This window comes from Saccopteryx leptura, chromosome 3 (assembly GCF_036850995.1).
Source record: "Saccopteryx leptura isolate mSacLep1 chromosome 3, mSacLep1_pri_phased_curated, whole genome shotgun sequence".
Taxonomy (NCBI): domain Eukaryota; kingdom Metazoa; phylum Chordata; class Mammalia; order Chiroptera; family Emballonuridae; genus Saccopteryx; species Saccopteryx leptura.
This window is the reverse complement of record NC_089505.1, coordinates 113,862,209-113,880,032: the sequence shown is the minus strand read 5'-3', so window position 1 is coordinate 113,880,032 and position 17,824 is coordinate 113,862,209. Positions and strand designations below refer to the sequence as shown.

Genomic DNA, 17,824 nt, shown 5'->3' with positions numbered 1-17,824 from the left:
CTGTCTGTCTGTTCCTCTGTCCCTATCTATCCCTCTCTCTGACTCTCTCTCTCTGTAAAAAAATAATAATAATAATACATGTATATGACAGAAAAAGATTAAAAAACAAGGGCAAGACTTACTTTAAAGTCTGCTAATTGTTGGTTGATGATATCCACTTCAGTCCCCACTACCCACTGGAGGGCCTCTCCCTCCTCTGCAGCGGTGGTCATGTCATTGAGTACTTTCAACGTCTTATAGAAGTCCTCAACACGGCCCAGCGTCAGCTCCAGCTGCTCCTGACGAGCTTTACTCCTTTCAGTCAGTTTGCCACACTGTTTGTTCAGGGCTTCCAGTTCCCTCTTAAGACCTAACAAGTCCAGAGTGCCCTCTTCCTCCAGCATTTGTCGGCACTCTGCCTCAGAGGCCTCTATGTCTACCTTGAGGGCTTGGATTTTGTTAAGAAACAGCCGCACATCTTCAATCTGGGACTGGAGGCTGTCAGTGTCTCTGCCGATAGCACCCATGCCATCCAGCTCATCGTCCAGGTCTGCCAACTGAGAAAACATCTCTCGGACTCGGCAGTGAAACTGGCCAATCCCTTCCAGCTTGTTTTCCATTGCCATGCAAGCACTGTTCACCCTCTGCTTCACCTCTAGGAACTCTCGCTGGGTGGCCTCAGCTTGGAGGAGAAGTTGGGAAGCATCAGATCCATCTGGGGCATCTTCCACCAGGCCCTGGGTGAAGTTCCTCAGATAGTCTACCTGAGGCTCCAAGGCCTGCAGCGCTTCCTGTTGGGCCCTTAGCTTCTCCAGGTTCTTGTTGCTGCAGGCTTGAGAGCCTAGAGCATCAAAGATTTCAAGTTGGTGTTTGGCCCCTTCAACCTTCTTTTCAATATTCTTAAAGCTTTCCTGGAACTCCTTGAGTCTCTGAGTCATTTCTTCAAGCGATCCTGTTTTGGTCTGTAATTCTTCTGTAACGGAATCCACGTTCTGATTAATACCAGCCTTCTCATCCCGGATATCATCCTCATCCGTTTCTGAACAGTTGATTAGAATGTCAGCGGCATTGTTCAATATTTCCAGCAGGGAGCGGCGCTTTTCCACTTCACTCAGCATAGCCTTTGATTTCAGGAGACTGGACTCCAGTTGCACTGGATCCAGAGTGACCTGCAAACCAGACATCTTGGCCTTACAATCTTCTATCCACGGCACGAGGTCTTTCACGTGCCACTGATATTTCTGAGCCTTTTGCATGCAGTCCTTGAGCCTGGACTGTCTGTCTGCAGTTTTCTTACTAAGCTCTTCCCAATGGCTTTTGAGCTCAACCAGTTGGTTTTGGAGAGTCTTTCTCTCTTCTCCGGGAGGTACAGAAAGCAGCAGAGACTCTCCTTCAGCCACAATCACCTCATAGGAACCACTGTGCTGGTTGAGGCTCTTCTGAAACTCTTCATTCTCCTGGAGCTGAGACTGCAGCCGCTCCAATTTTGCAGAAATTGGGCAATTTTTTGCTTGCTGGCTTTGTTTGTCATCCAACCAGGTTCTAAGCTCATCAAACATTTGCTGGAACTGCTGGGTGCTGGCAAGAGCTGCCTGGAGTCTGTTCATGCGATCAGCTGAAATGAGAAAATCAAATTTAAATCAATCAAGTATGAACATGGCATTTAAAATGTTTGCTGAGAGTATGTGGTCTAATCTTAGGGGAAGGAAACTAATGTTGAGGGCCTACCATTAAAGAGACACATAGCCAGGCTCCCTGACATACTATATCTTATTTAATACTTCAGTCTTATATGGTGATCTGAGAAACACAGTAAACTTTTGCTTTTTTTTTTTAAAGTGAGAGAGAGAGAGAGAGACAGGAAGAGAGAGATGAGAAGCATCAACTTATAGTTGCAGCATTTTAGTTGTTCATTGACTGTTTTTCTCATTGTGCCTTGATGGGGGGGAGGGGGCTCAAGCAGAGTCAGTGACCCCTTGCTCAAGCCAGGGGCCTTGGGCTTCAAGACAGTGACCTTTGGGCTCAAGCCAGCGACCATGGGGTCATGTCTACGATCCCATGCTCAAGCTGGTGAGTCTGTGCTCAAGCTGGATAAACTGTACTCAAGCCAGTGACCTTGGGGTTTTGAACCTGGGACATCAGTGTCCTAGGTTGATGCTCTATTCCCTGTGCCACCACAGTCAGGTTAAACTTTTACTTTTTTTTTTACAGAGACAGAGAGAGTGTCAGAGAGAGGGATAGACAGGGACAGACAGGCAGACAGGAACGGAGAGATGAGAAGCATCAATCATTAGTTTTTCGTTGCACATTGCAATACCTTAGTTGTTCATTGATTGCTTTCTCATATGTGCCTTGACCGTGGGCCTTTAGCAGACAGAGTAACCCCTTGCTGGAGCCAGCGACCTTGGGCTCAAGCTGGTGAGCTTTTGCTCAAACCAGATGAGCCGTCACTCAAGCTGGCGACCTCAGGGGTCTCGAACCTGGGTCTTCCGCATCCCAGTCTGATGCTCTATCTACTGTGCCACCGCCCAGTCAGGCAAACTTTTACTTTTAAGCTGGTAAAAACCAATACATGTTTCCAGAGTAAGAGGCAATGAATTATGATAAAATTTTTCTTGTATAAGGCCATGATAAGAAGTCCAGATTCTGTTCTAATTTTGTATATGTGTGTATAGGTGCATGGTGTAAAGAAAATAAGTGAACATCAGTAAAAGTAGGTGGGTAACTCCACCTATAAATACATCTGTGAACGTGAATCTCTAGGATTATACTATGTAGTGCTTCACATATTGCTAGTGCCCAATCAATGTGTAATGACCACGGCAGTTCTCACTTTAGCTCAACGAAGGGAAAGGTTAACACTATTCTGAGTCCAAAACCTACTTCCAGGTCTTCCTAGATTTTTAGGACTACCACCAATCAATCCACTCCTTCTTTTGTCTTGCCACTAATAACAGCAGCAGTGTGTTCCTCAACCCAGCTCACCTGCAAAGTCTTCTAAACCTTGGAGAGGCAGGGCAACTGTCTCCAAACGCTTCTTCAGCTCATCCTTGAGGTACTGCTCACCGATGAGCACTGAGAGTTCATTGCAGAGTGTCTGTGCCTCCTTAATCTCGTGGTCTAATTGTTCCAGGTCAGACCGAATCTCACTGGTCTCCTCCAACTGCTGCTTCACGGCCTCAGGTTGGGTGCTGATGGCTGACTGGCCACTCAGTCGTTGTCCAACTGCCTTGACCTTCTCGGATAAGTCCTGGAGCAGTTCCTGGTACTGGGTGCTTTTTATAATAGCTTGGTCAATCTGGCTGGAACGGGAATTGAGTTTGTCAGTCAGTTCAATCCACTTCTGATTGATGCTCTGGAGTTCTTTCTGTACTTGGCTGGTGGACGGAGAGACATCTCCAGGGCCTGTTAGGATGCCCTGAGCTGCCTCGTTCAGCTGCTCATGCTGTTGTCTGCGTGCTTCAAATTCTTTGAGCATAAACTGTAACAGAAATGACACCAGGATGTTTAGAGAGAAAAGACAGATCTAAAAACAATGTCAAAACCAAAACTGACTTTGGACTGTGCCAAGTAGTGCCAACTTCTTCTGAAAATAAACCAGAAAACTCTAAGCACCCGGTTATTAGGAAAATACAGTATCATTTATAAAACTGCTTAAGAAAAACTTGTTTTGAAAGAATGATTAATTATTTAATTTCTTTTACTTCTTTGTCTTACTCTGTTTCAACATCAGTTACTAAGGTCAGCTTTGGCTGGGAAACCAGTTTATTTTCTGGATTGACACTTATCAGCTTTGCCAAGCAAAACCCAGGCCTCTGAATTGGGAACCCTAGATCCCAGAGCCAGCTGTAAGACTGGCTGGGCTTGCCATTTCAAATCTCAATACCTCTGTTTTTCTTAGTTTTTCTCACAATTCCAACAGCACATAGAACCTGTACACTGTAATATAGCACAATTAGATAATGAGCTTCTTTAAAGCAAGTATCATGCCTTTTTATTCTTTTTAAATTTTTTTAATTAAGAGAGAGCAGGGGAGGCAGAGAGACAGGTTCCCATATTCGCCCCAACTGCAATCCACCCCTAGCAAGACCCCTATGGAGTGATGATCTGCTCATCTGGGGCACTGCTCTGTTGCTCAGCAACTTAGCTATTTTTAGCATCTAAGGTAGAGGCCAATGAACCATCCTAAGCTCCAGGGCCAATTCACTCACCAATTAAGCCATGGCTGTGGGAAGAGAGGGAGAGGGGAGGGGGAGGGGTAGAGAAGCAGATGATCGCTTCTCCTGTGTGCCCCGACCAGGAATCAAACCCGGGACATCCACACACCCTGCTGACGCTCTAGCACTGAGCCAGCCGGCCAGGGCTCTTTTCATTCTTTTCTATCCACTGCTTCACTCATCAAAGAACTGAGGATTATAGTTTCTGGAGTCAGACTGCCTAGGTTCAAATTCTGTCTCCATCATTTACAAGCTATATAAACTTAGGCAACTTTGTAAAAGTTCTCTGAATCTAGGTCCTGGCTGGTTGGCTCAGTGGTAGAGCATCGGCCTGGCGTGCAGAAGTCCCGGGTTCGATTCCCGGCCAGGGCACACAGAAGCGCCCATCTGCTTCTCCACCCCTCCCCCTCTCCTTCCTCTCTGTCTCTCTCTTCCTCTCCCGCAGCGAGGCTCCATTGGAGCAAAGATGGCCCGGGCGCTGGGGATGGCTCCTTGGCCTCTGCCGCGGGCGCTAGAGTGGCTCTGGTCGCAATGGAGCGACGCCCCGGAGGGGCAGAGCATCGCCCCCTGGTGGGCAGAGCGTCGCCCCCTGGTGGGCATGCCGGGTGGATCCCGGTCGGGCACATGCGGGAGTCAGTCTGACTGTCTCTCCCCGTTTCCAGCTTCAGAAAAATACAAAAAAAAAAAAGTTCTCTGAATCTCAGCTTCCTCCTCTGTAAAATGGGATAATGAAGCACTTAATTGGCTATTGTAAGGATTAAGTAAAAAAATTTATAGGAAGTACTTAGAACTTACACTGTATAAAAATAAGACACTACCTCAAGGAATAACAGATGTATAAACAATGAACAATATAATATAATAAGAGTAAAAATAATAAAACACTAGTGTGAACACGGAACTATAAAAGCAAAGAGTAAAGGGTTTAATTTGTGGGGGATGAAAAAGAAGACGAAATCAGGCAAGGCTTCACAGATGACACAGTAAGAATATGTAGGAGTTCTCCAAGTGAGCAGAGAGTAAGGCTGGGTCAGCAGGAGGCCCCAGGATTAGCAAAGGCACAGGGCTGTATGAGTGTGGTGTGTCTGGAAAGAACATGGTATCTGGTGTGGGTAGAAACTTGGGTATATGGGGGAAGAGCTAAAAATGAGGCTGGCAGACTGTGAAAAGCCTTATATTACCACATTGTGCAGGTATACAAACTTTGTTCAGTAGGCAGCCAAGTATTTTAATATATTCAGATATAGCCCTGGCTGGTTTGCTCAATGGATACAGTGTCAGCCTGGTGTATGGATATCCCAGGTTTAATTCCCAGTCAGGGCACACAGGAGAAGTGACCATCTTCTTCTCTCCCTCTTCCCCTTCCACAACCAATGGCTCAATTGATTTGAGTGTCAGCCACAACAAGGGAGTTGCCGGGTAGATCCTGGTTGGGGCACATGTGGAAGTCTGTCGTACAATCTACCCTCCTCTCACTTAAAAAAAAAAAATCTGATATATATATATCAGATAAATGATTTAAGAGATAACTTGGTAATTGTGTACAGGAGAGACTGGAAAAACAAGCCCTTTATGAGACTATTGCAATGATCTAGGCCTGAGATTAAGCCTCCCTGAGGCATGTAGAATGGCGAACACATGGATTAGAGCAATGGTTCTCAAATCATGATCAAAGGGCCCCCAGGAGTCCTACCAGGGATTCATGAGGTCAAAACTATTTTCGAAACAATACTAAGATATTATCTGCCTTTTAAAATTCTTACTCTTTCACAAATGGTCAATGGAATTTTCAGAGGCTACATGACATCTGAGATCACAACAGACCGAATGCAGAAGCAGAAAAGAAAATCTATGAGATCATGCTATTCAGCTAAATATTAGAAATTTGCAAAGATATAAAACAATGCCACTCTCATTAATTAATTTTTTGAATTTTTAAAAAAATTTTATTTATTGATTTTTAGAAAGAGGAGAGAGGGGGGAGAGGGAGAGAGAAAGAAGGGGGAGAAGCGGGAAGCATCAACTCAGTAGTTGCTTTCTGTGTGTGACTTGACCAGGCCAGCCAGGGTTTTGAATCAGTGACCTCAGCATTCCAGGTCGACGTTTTATCCACTGAGCCACCACAGGTCAGGTTCATTAATTTATTTTTGAAAATGTATTTTTCAAAAAAAAAAAACACATTTAACTTACATTAATTTTATGGTTTTATCATTTTAAAGTTAATTTAAAAATACACATTTAAAAAATTTCTCAGTATTTTAATACAATAAACAGATTATCATTAGATATCCATAGATAAATACAGGGGGTCCTTGGGTTACAACATAGTTCCGTTGCTACAACAGTGATGTAACCTAAATTTTGGTGTACGTGGAAATGCACCCTAGCTTAAATCATTTACCTATCCTAACATAGTTGTAAAATCATAATCTAGAACATAAAAACACAACTATGCTACAGAAAAAGGAAAGGGTCATAAATATACTAGACGGTACACTGTACTGTAGCACCAGAAAAAATGACAAAGAATTATAGTGTAAAAAAATACAATGCTAACGGCATAAGCTGAAATACATCTCAATATTTTAAAGTTTTTATGGGAGTGTTGTAAACTCAAAATGTCGTATGTTAAGATTGTCGTAGCCCGAGGACCCCATATATAAACTCTTTGAAATCAATAGTTTATTAAAGTATAAAAAGGTTTTGACATGTAAAAGTTTGAGAACTAGATCAGAAAAATATTTGTAAGTACACTAAAAAGGAATTGACAAGTAACTGGATTCAGGGGCTAAAGAAAGGGTTTCTTCAAAAACAGCTCGTAGGCCTTAACTTACGGACATGGTGAGTGGTGAGAGAAGAAATGGAACAAGTGTGAGGGGAAAGAAGAACAAAGGATTCCAGGCAGAATTTCATTGGAAATGACATAATTTGACTCACCTAAAGTTCTAGGATGTTTGGCACTTAAATGAATTGTTTTTGAGGTTTGATCAGCAGAAAATCTTTAAGTAAAGCCAGATGATATAAGATACTGCATTAAGTAACATGGCTGACTACTGACTGCCACTGGGGATTATAAATGCAATATGATTCTATAATTTAGTCAGAAGTTCCCATTCTCATATACACTCATCTTACTGCCTGTTAATAATCTTAATAACACAATTATTGACTATGTACTATTTGACAGGAACCATGATAAAGACATTAGAAATGCCTCACTTAAATTGAGGAAATGAGACTCTGAGAGGTTAAAGCAGGGGTACCCAAACTTTTTACACAGGGGGCCAGTTCACTGTCCCTCAGACTGTTGGGGCCGGACTATAAAAAAACTATAAACAAATCCCTATGCACACTGCACATATCTTATTTTAAAGTAAAAAAACAAAACGGGAACAAATACAATATTTAAAATAAAGAACAAGTAAATTTAAATCAACAAACTGACCAGTATTTCAATGGGAACTAGGCTCCTCTCATTGACTACCAATGAAAGAGGTATCCCTTCCGGAAGTGCGGCGGGGGCCAGATAAATGGCCGTAGGGGGCCACATGCGGCCCGAAGGCCGTAGTTTGGGGACCCCTGGGTTAAATAATTGGACCAAGGTTATACTAGATCTACTTGCTGAGAGCAGCATTCAAACCCAGGTTTATGTGACCCCAACCTCTTTGTCTAGAGCATTCAGCTATGTTGCTCACCTGGACCTGCTGCTTTTGTGCATTCAGCATGTTGGGGTCAATAGACAGGGGCCCCAGCACTCCCATCATTAGTTCCTTTTCCATCAACCAGGGCCGGAGCTGGGATTCTGCAGCCTGGAAGGAGGCCAGATGACTTGCAGATTCTTCCAGCTGCCTTTGCCGAGCCATTGTCACCTCCGTGGCCCTTTCCCATCGGGAGTCTGTAGAGAGGAAATTTGAAAGCATATTCCTTTACTCTCAATAGCCTCAGGCCTGGTCCCTAAATTATGTTCCTAATAAACTACAGGAAATGACCTCTGGGGCATTATTTAAATATTTTTTAAAGTTAAAAATAACTTTTTTAAAAAAGATTTTATTTATTGATTTTACAGAGAGAGGAGAGAGAGGGGATGAGTGAGAAGCATCAACTCATAGTTGCTTCACTTTAGTTGTTCATTTGTTGCTTGTTGCATGTGCTGTGACCGGGCAAGTCTAGGGTTTTGAAGTGGCGACCTCAGTGTTCCAGGTCAACTCTCCATCCACTGCGCCACCACAGGTCAGGCACTTTCGTTTAATTTTAACTAAAATAACACACAGTTCTGTCTCTTGATTGTAGTGATAGGTAAATGAAACTCAACATGTGATAAAACTGCACAGAACTACATACACACACATATAAAATATCTTAATATAGATATTATTTTATAGTCTGTTTTTAAAACTTTCTATATTATAAACATCTGATGCCAATACGTTTTTTATACCAATAAATATTTATCTACATCATTTATCGTTCAATATTATGAACACAGCATAATTAACCCCTTCATTGACTACTAGATTATTTCTCATTCTTCATTCTTAGCATCAGTCCTCTTTAGTTCTTGATCACAGCAGATTGTCACTTTGACTTACCCAAGAAAGCCAAACTTCTGACACTTTGAGAGGAATCATCAAGTTCACTTCCTAACCTGATCTGGACCTCTTGTTTGCTTATAAAAATAAAATATAACTCCTGCTCTATACAATGTGCTGAAATTCTAGATTTACTTTGAAGACAAGCAATTTAGCCAGGGGGAACCTGTAATATCCCTGTGATAACTTACTGAGCTCTTCCTGCATTTTCTTCCAGTTTTCTGCTTCTTGTGAGTTGGGATATGTTGTCAGTAATCCAGCCAGGGCTTCTTTTACTTTTTGGACTTTTGGAGAATTCTGTTCCAATTCAGCCAGGAAGGCCTAGGAGAAAGAACATCATGTGCGCCATGAGATTTCTGCACAGGAAATAGAGATGTGAGGGTGGAGGAAAGGAATGGAGGCAGGGCAGCAATTACAGGCTCTACTGATTCTATCCATGTCTTGTTGAGTGATTTTAAGATACTTAACCTTTCTGCTTCAATTTTTACTTTAAAATGAAAAATCTAGATGGCAAAATCTGAATTCCTCTTATGTATAACACATTAGTAGATCCCAATAAGGAGGAATTCATAAACTAAAAAGTGTCCAAACTAAAAGTGACAAGATACAATCATGATGATGATAATAATGATGATGTTTATTTATTAGTTGGAGATGACATGCTATGCTCAACTGGAATATAGATAAATTAGGTAAAAAAATTTTTATAGGATTTTCTATCTGGTTCTTTTTTCTCTGATATTTTTCTTAGTCCAACATGTCAATCCTAAGAACAAATTGCAATCACACCTATTCAGAGCCCTCCAAGAGTTGGAAAGGCATGAGAACGGCTTGGTTTGCAGCATTGTATATAAAATGAGATAGATACTGGCCATGGCCGGTGGCTCAGTGGATGGAACATCAGCCTGGCGTAAGGATGGCCCAGGTTCATTTCCCAGTCTGGGCACGCAGGAGGAGCAACCACTTGTTTCTCCTTCGCTCCCTATCCTCCTTCTTTTCCTCTTTCCCTCCTGTAGGCAGTGGCTCAATTGGTTCAAATGTGGCCCTGGGCACTGAGGATAGCTCCGTTGGAGCAGATCAGCTTCAGGCACTAAAAATAGATCAGTACTAGAGCATGGGCCCCAATGGGGTTGCTGGGTGGATCCCAGTCGGGGCGCATGCCTAAGTTTACCTCACTATCACCCTTCCTCTTATCTTAAAAAAAAAAAAAAAAGGAGATTCCATTCTCAACAAGCTCATGATTCTGAGGGCTCCTCTCTTTGCAAACACACCTGGCTTGGTTTCTGAATCTGACTTATAACAATTGCTAATTTCATAGGTAAGATAATTCTCTAAAAAGAGTTTAGGTATATTAAGCATTTGAAAGTCAACCATGCTGCTCACCATGACTGGGGTCGTTGGCCACGCCTCATCTCAAGTCCCTGAGCTCAGGCAGGAACAGCAGTACAACAGCCCCTTCCCTTTAGCGTCTGGGATGCAGCTAACGTAAACACAGTACCTTGTTAGATTCAGCTTGGGCTCTCACTGTTTCTGTCTTGGTTGGAGATGAAGAGGCATCCATGCCTTTCAGGATTTCCTCCTTAGATTCCAGCCACTGCAGCACTGAGCTTGCCTCCTTCTGAACTTCCTGCATTCTGCTGAGGACAGCCTGAAGGTTTTCCTGGTGTTCCCGCAGCACTCCCCCAAATTTCTCATATTTCAAGTTTACATCTGACATGTCGCACTGAATCTCCGTCAGATCTAATATGATTAGAAAGAGAAATCAGATTGGGAATAACTCTCTGAGTAAACCTACTGGTTCCTAACTACTAAATTACTCATCAGGATTAAGCATCTCTCCTATTCCTAGTGTACTACAAATTATCTTCCTGCTAAATCACATAAAAGTTCCTGTTTACATACACAAAGCAAAAGAGCTTTCAATCTGCTTTCTAATTTTGGCACTATATACTCAGATGTATAAAAAAATTGCTAAATAAACATGGGAACAACAAGAGTGATCAGAGTTAAGGGTTTGGGGCATTCTTCTTCTTTCTGCTCTCTTTTCTCTAAACTACAGAGAAGTCACCTAATTGGGAGGTTGAGGGCTAGACTTAGACTACCTATCCTATATAGCTTCTTTATAATTCAAAGATTCACATATATAGTATTATCTTCCAGGTCTTTCCTTATTGGTCTTATCTAATGGTCCAGTTTATTTCCTTAGTACTTTATTTCACTCGCTGCCAATCTGTATAGCCTTTAGCTAACAAAAAAAGAGGCATTACTCGTTTCTCCCCAGATTTTTACCCTCACACCCATCCTGGCAGCAGTTCTTCCACACATATGAAAACATACACAGATGCAAACATGAACACTGTCCTAAAACACCCAACACAGAGGCACTGTTGAAATGTCATTCTCACCTTTGCAGGTGTGGTATCCGTTTACACTGCCTACAGAGCTTCCTACAGAGGGCAGTATGGAACCTGAGCAGAAGGACAGAGAGACAAACAGGGCAAGACAAACGTGTTAGGAATACATAGAGGCACCGAATTTGGCCTTTGGCACTCACTTTAAGCTCAGGTTATTAGGAAGTTAACACAGCACAAGACAACATATTCATGGAAAGAGACAAATCATTTTAGCTGCCAGGCATCAACGCTCTATAGCAGTAATAATTCCTCATCCTTTCTTGAGGAAATCCAAATTCCCTTCTTAAATCTCCACTGGAAGTCTTTGGACCCTGCCCTAATTTTGTGAAGCAAGTACTGGTAAAACAATTTTTTTTTTTGTATTTTTCCGAAGCTGGAAACGGGGATAGACAGTCAGACAGACTCCCGCATGTGCCCGACCGGGATCCACCCGGCATGCCCACCAGGGGGCGATGCTCTGCCGCGACCAGAGCCACTCTAGCGCCTGGGGCAGAGGCCAAGGAGCCATCCCCAGCGCCCAGGCCATCTCTGCTCCAATGGAGCCTTGCTGCGGGAGGGGAAGAGAGAGACAGAGAGGAAGGAGAGGGGGAGGGGTGGAGAAGCAGATGGGCGCTTCTCCTGTGTGCCCTGGCCGGGAATCGAACCCAGGACCCCTGCACGCCAGGCCGACGCTCTACCACTGAGCCAACCGGCCAGGGCAAAACAATTAAGTCTTTAGAATGGTACTTGATATACTTTGGAATGAAGATTTGTGTTAAAGCCAAAAAGGTTCAACTTTAATCAATGTTCTTCAACATAATAAAAATGAACAATAAGTATAATCAAGGACATAAAGAGCAGCATTCTTTTAACAAATACATTAAAATGAACCCTTCTTATGTTGTTTCAAAATGAAGATTCCCTATCTTTTCTTTCATGATGTTCTGTTCCCCTTCCTCCACTGGAAAACAGAAATTCTAGGTGCCAATAAGTTTGGCTCATCAGCATTCCTATGAATTCTGCTTTGGGCCTTTGGTTCTGTTTCTGATTACCACAATTTCACCTATCCTCTCCCCGAATTTATTCCTTGTATTTCAGAGGAGGTTCCCAAGTCAAGTAAATACCAGATCATGTAATTATAAAGATTAGACAGAAATCCGGAGAATACTCATGACATAAGGTCACATTAAAAGGGCAGAAGAAGCCTGACCTGCAGTGGCGCAGTGGATAAAGTGTCGACCTGGAAATGCTGAGGTCGCCGGTTTGAAACCCTGGGCTTGCCTGGTCAAGGCACATATGGGAGTTGATGCTTCCAGCTCCTCCCCCCCTTTTCTCTCTCTGTCTCTCCTCTCTCTCTCTGTCTCTCCCTTTCCTCTCTAAAATGAAAAAAAAAAAAGGGGGGCAGAAGAAGGCCCTGGCCATTTGGCTCAGTGGTAGAGCTTCAGCCCGGCTTTTGGAAGTCCTGGGTTCAATTCCCAGCCAGGGCACACAGGAGAAGCACCCATCTGCTTCTCTACCCTTCCCCCTCTCCTTTTTCTCTATCTCTCTCTTCCCCTCCCACATCCAAGGCTCCATTGGAGCAAAGTTGGCCTGGGTGCTGGGGATGGCTCCATGGCCTCCCCCTCAGGTGCTAGAATGGCTCCGGTTGCAATGAAGCGACACCCCAGATGGGCAGAGCATCGCCCCCAGGTGGGCATGCTGGGTGGATCCCAGTCAGGCACATGCAGGAGTCTGTTTCTCTGCCTCCCGCTTCTCACTTCAGAAAAATACAAAAAAAAAGGGAGGGGGAACTCTGCTGTGCACTGATTCACAGCACAGGCCTAACTATACTGTACAAGTCAGCAACATTTTACACATACATATACTGTATATGAGTAAATATATATATATATTTCTAAAGAGTTCCTTCATTTAAATTTTTATTTTTTTGAGAGTGAGAGAAAGACAGGAAGAGAGAAAGAGAGGGTGAGAAGCATCAATGTATAGTTGCTTTCACTTTAGTTGTACACTGACTGCTTCTCGTACATGCCTTAACCAGGGTCAAACCAGCATCCCCTTGTTCAAGCCCTGGTTGGGTAGCTCAGTTGGTTGGAGTGTCTTCCCGATACATCAAGGTTGTAGCGCCCTGGCCGGTTGGCTCAGCAGTAGAGCGTCGGCCTGGCGTGCGGGGGACCCAGGTTCGATTCCCGGCCAGGGCACATAGGAGAAGCGCCCATTTGCTTCTCCACACCCCCCTCCTTCCTCTCTGTCTCTCTCTTCCCCTCCCGCAGCTAAGGCTCCATTGGAGCAAAGATGGCCTGGGCGCTGGGGATGGCTCCTTGGCCTCTGCCCCAGGCGCTAGAGTGGCTCTGGTCACGGCAGAGCGACTCCCCGGAGGGGCAGAGCACCGCCCCCTGGTGGGCAGAGCGTCGCCCCTGGTGGGCATGCCAGGTGGATCCCGGTCGGGCGCATGCGGGAGTCTGTCTGTCTCTCCCCGTTTCCAGCTTCAGAAAAATACAAAAAAAAAAAAAAAAAAAAAAAAGGTTGTAGCAGGTTTGATTCCAGGTCAAAGCATATACAAGAATCAACCAATGAATGCATAAATAAGTGGAATAACAAATTGAGGTTTCTCTCTCTCATTTCCTTTCTTTCTAAAATCAATAAAAAACCAGAAAAAGAATTTCTTACAATATCACTTTCAAGTTTCTAGTTCAGTTTAATCGAAGAGTAATCTGAGATTATGAAGTGAACTTTTAAAAACATTTGTCATCATTTACAACCGCTTATCTATGTAAACCATATTTTCTAGATACAGTATAACCAAACAAAATTTAGAATAAATCAATACAATAAACCCATCATCTAATAATCCTATTTCAAATTTTTAAATTCACAATAATAGTCTCAATATTCTCAATGGATTTTATAATAGATGAATAAAGTAAGTTATAAGGGATATCATTTTGTTTTATGTAGTAGAGTCTTATATGAGATTTAAATTAAAAAAGGATTCTAGCCTTGGCCGGTTGGCTCAGTGGTAGAGCGTCGGCCTGGCGTGCAGAAGTTCCGGGTTCGATTCCCGGCCAGGGCACACAGGAGAAGCGCCCATCTGCTTCTCCACCCCCCTCCTTCCTCTCTGTCTCTCTCTTCCCCTCCAGCAGCCGAGGCTCCATTGGAGCAAAAAGATGGCCCGGGCGCTGGGGATGGCTCCTTGGCCTCTGCCCCAGGCGCTAGAGTGGCTCTGGTCCCAACAGAGCGACGCCCCGGAGGGGCAGAGCGTCGCCCCCTGGTGGTCGTGCCGGGTGGATCCCAGTCGGGCGCATGCGGGAGTCTGTCTGTCTCTCCCTTTTCCGGCTTCAGAAAAATACAAAAAAAAAAAAAAGATTCTAGTGCTTTAAAAAATTTGAAAAACCGCTTATGGTAGTCAGAACTTAGAAATCTATAGCCAACCAGCCAAATCTGACCTTCCGCCTATTTCTATACATAAAGATTTATCAGAGCACAGTCACACCCATACAATTATATACCGTCTATGATTGCTTTTTGTGTTACAATGGTAGAAGAGCAAAGATGTCAAAGAGATGATAGGACCCACAAGCCTAAAATATTTACTATTTGGCCCTTTATAGAAAAAGCTTGCCAATTCTTGATAATCACACACTAACAAGTCACTAAACTTAGAGGTTTATGTGTTAGAATATATTTTTAAAAATCACCAATTCTTTGTAATGTCAATATTTTTAATAATTCAATATTAAACTCAATTCAATTTCAACTTCTAAGTAGTGCCAAGAGGTCTTTAAACTTTAGGATACAACAGAAAAGTAGCCACTCTCAGGAGGGGGAAAAAGTAAACTTTTTCCATACTATTTAAGTGGCTATAGGGGTACATTAACATAGACTGGTAATAAAACCTATGAGATACCAATTAACAACAAGCAAGTCACTGAGCCCATAATGGATTTATTTAAAAGATTTAATTTTCAGCCAGATATTATTCATATATCTGGGCACATTCTTTGTACTCACTTCCAAGAAATGTGCCCGTCACCAGTGTACCAACACTGACTCCTACCAATGCCTGGCCTCTAACAAGATACCATGCTTATACCTCCAGGGCTGACCCCAATTTAAAGAAGTGCACAGCCATTCCATTCCCCCATATTAAAGAGAAAATCTTCAAGTTAGAAAATCCCATTTTAATCCTGATATGTCTGCTTGACAGATCTAAGTGGGCCAACTAGTCCCTTTAGTTTTTCCCATCATGGGAAGGAGCTCTGCAGAACGGAGCAATGTTATACAGCAAATAGAAAGCAGACCAGGTTGAAGGGAGAAGACCACTTCAATGAACTTCCCCCCTTTGTTCTCCTACCCAACCTTGTTTCTGACTTTTACTAAAGAAGAGGCCAAAGCAAAGAATGAGGTTTGTTTACTACATTTTTAAGCAACTGAACTCACCTGTTTTGGCTTGGGAATCAGGGGCTGTGATCTCCATGATGAGATTTTCTAAAGAAGTGCCTTTGCAATTGATTTCTTCTACCAAAGTTCCCTTACTTGCCCAGTCATCTAGAAGACCCTGTTTAAAAAACAAAACAGTTAAATATAACATCTGGGAGCTTCCTTCTCATAAGTAGGAATACCCATTCTTCTACATATACTCCTTAAAGAATTTTATAAGAATTAAGAGGCCATTCTCATATATTCAGCCATTTCAAGATCTTGGTTTAGCCAGCCAAGGTTTGGAAGAAGAATATCCTGGAATATTCAGGACCTTCCATTAAATCATTCACTCATCAAATATTTATTGAGTATTTACTATAGGCCAGGTATCACGCTAATACGGCAGAAACAAAATAAGATAATGGCATAGTTCTCAAAACCAAGAGTTCAGATTATCGATTGCATTATAACGTGATAAATGCTATTACAGTAATATGTACAGTCACTAAACTCTAAAAGCAATAGAGGAGACAGACTAACTCTGGCCAGAGAGAGGAAAGCTTTGAGTTAAGAGTTTGTCAGGTGGACAAAGGGAATAGCATGCATGTAAAAAATAAAAAGGAACAATCATGGGAGAGTAAAATCAGGAGCTAGATAGTTAGATGTAGAGAAATGCACAGAATCATAGCCTATATTTTGTATTTTCAATGGATCTTTATACTGGGTTTATGGTCAGAGCTCTCGCTTCAAAGGAAGCCATTAGAAACCATGGCATCTGCTCCATAACAAAAAGTGCCAGGTCACACTGTCTCTAAGATGTGGGTTGCCTGCCACAGCAGCAAGATCTTACTCCTCCAAAACTGGGACACCATCCCAGCCTCCAAGCCCTTCCTCCACACTAAATTTCTTTGACATTCCACTTAGTTTGTTTTGGCTTTGAAGCTGCAGAGCAGCAGCAGAGAAAGACAGCCATGAACATCTAGTGAGCTCATGCTGCCTAGCTGCAGACTGAACCTTATCAAGTCACAGCTTGTCAATTCTTTTATTAACCACTCTTGACTCCAAAGGGCCACAGTTACCAAACTGTGGGACAATGTACTGACACGGGATAGTTTAAAATTTTGAGGGAAATACAGTGACATCTGTTGGACACCATGTGAACAACTACTATTAAGTTGTTTGGACGTGACCGACCCTCTAGCAAATGAGGTTTTTTATTTTTGTTTTGGCCTGTGTTGCCATGAAAAATTCCTTGAAACACCAAGAGTATTGTGAACCAAGAAACTGGGGAATTCCTGACAGCAAATGCTCCTGGAACTCTATGAAAGCAATCGCTTTTTTCCGTTCAAGACAAATCCTGCTTTATGAAGACAATGAGGACAAATGCACGAGTTAGCTGGAGGCCGGTTTCAACAAAAAGAAGTGTTAGAGGTACAAGCAGAGGCTGGATGACTACAAATCAAAAATGGTTCAGAGAAATTCTGCAGGGGATGGGAAAATGCGTGTCCTACCCTTGAATCTACCTTCCATCCATGTGATTATAACTTTTTCTTTATTAATTATAGTGCGGTTCTTATCTCCTCAATTTCCTAATCACTTTCTCACATATAAATGTCTAATTCTCAAATATACAATGAGAATTTAAGCTTCTCAAGGACTGGACTTTCATAAATGTCTTTTTTATGACCCACCATAGCATGAGAGGCATGCAAAAAACAGTTGAAACTTCATAGGTATTATTCCAATATTATTTTTTTGTTTTCAGGTTTTGTTTTGTTTTTTCAATTTTTCCATTGATTTGAGAAAGAGAGAGAAAGACACACACACACACACACACAGAGAAGCATTAACTTGTTTCATTTAGTTGTGCACTCACTGGTTGCTTCTCATATGTGCCCTGACCAGGGACCAGAGATTGAACCCGTGACCTCAGTGCACTGTGATTACACTCTGTTTGCTGATCCACCCGGCCAGGGCCTGGGTTGCTTTTTGTTTGTTTGCTTTCGATTTTATTTATTGATTTTAGAGAAAAGAGGGGGAAAAAAAGGCAGGGCGAAGGAGGAATGGGAAGCACCAACTCACAGTAGTTTCTTGTATGTGCCTTGTCCAGGCAAGCCAGGGATCTCAAACAGTAACCTCAGCATTCCAGGTCAACACCTTATCCACTGCACCACTACATGGCAGGCACAGGGCCTGGTTTTTGATTATTTAATTTTTTTCTTTGATC

The 17,824-nt window shown here is 42.8% G+C and overlaps 1 protein-coding gene across 14 annotated transcripts in view; it reads right to left on the bottom strand.

The window, feature by feature from the left end:
- MACF1 (microtubule actin crosslinking factor 1) overlaps nucleotides 1–17,824 on the bottom strand; it is a 370,922-nt gene that overhangs the window by 92,178 nt on the left and 260,920 nt on the right. For 12 of the 14 annotated variants that reach the window (XM_066375911.1, XM_066375914.1, XM_066375912.1 and 9 more), the window contains 7 exons: nucleotides 15,616–15,733; nucleotides 11,191–11,253; nucleotides 10,284–10,525; nucleotides 8,977–9,106; nucleotides 7,892–8,091; nucleotides 2,965–3,460; nucleotides 123–1,594 (listed from right to left, as the gene is read on the bottom strand). In XM_066375911.1, coding sequence (XP_066232008.1) covers nucleotides 123–1,594; nucleotides 2,965–3,460; nucleotides 7,892–8,091; nucleotides 8,977–9,106; nucleotides 10,284–10,525; nucleotides 11,191–11,253; nucleotides 15,616–15,733 — 2,721 coding nt within the window. The remainder of the gene's footprint in view (nucleotides 1–122; nucleotides 1,595–2,964; nucleotides 3,461–7,891; nucleotides 8,092–8,976; nucleotides 9,107–10,283; nucleotides 10,526–11,190; nucleotides 11,254–15,615; nucleotides 15,734–17,824) is intronic. The other 2 variants (XM_066375917.1, XM_066375922.1) reach the window with 1 other exon arrangement.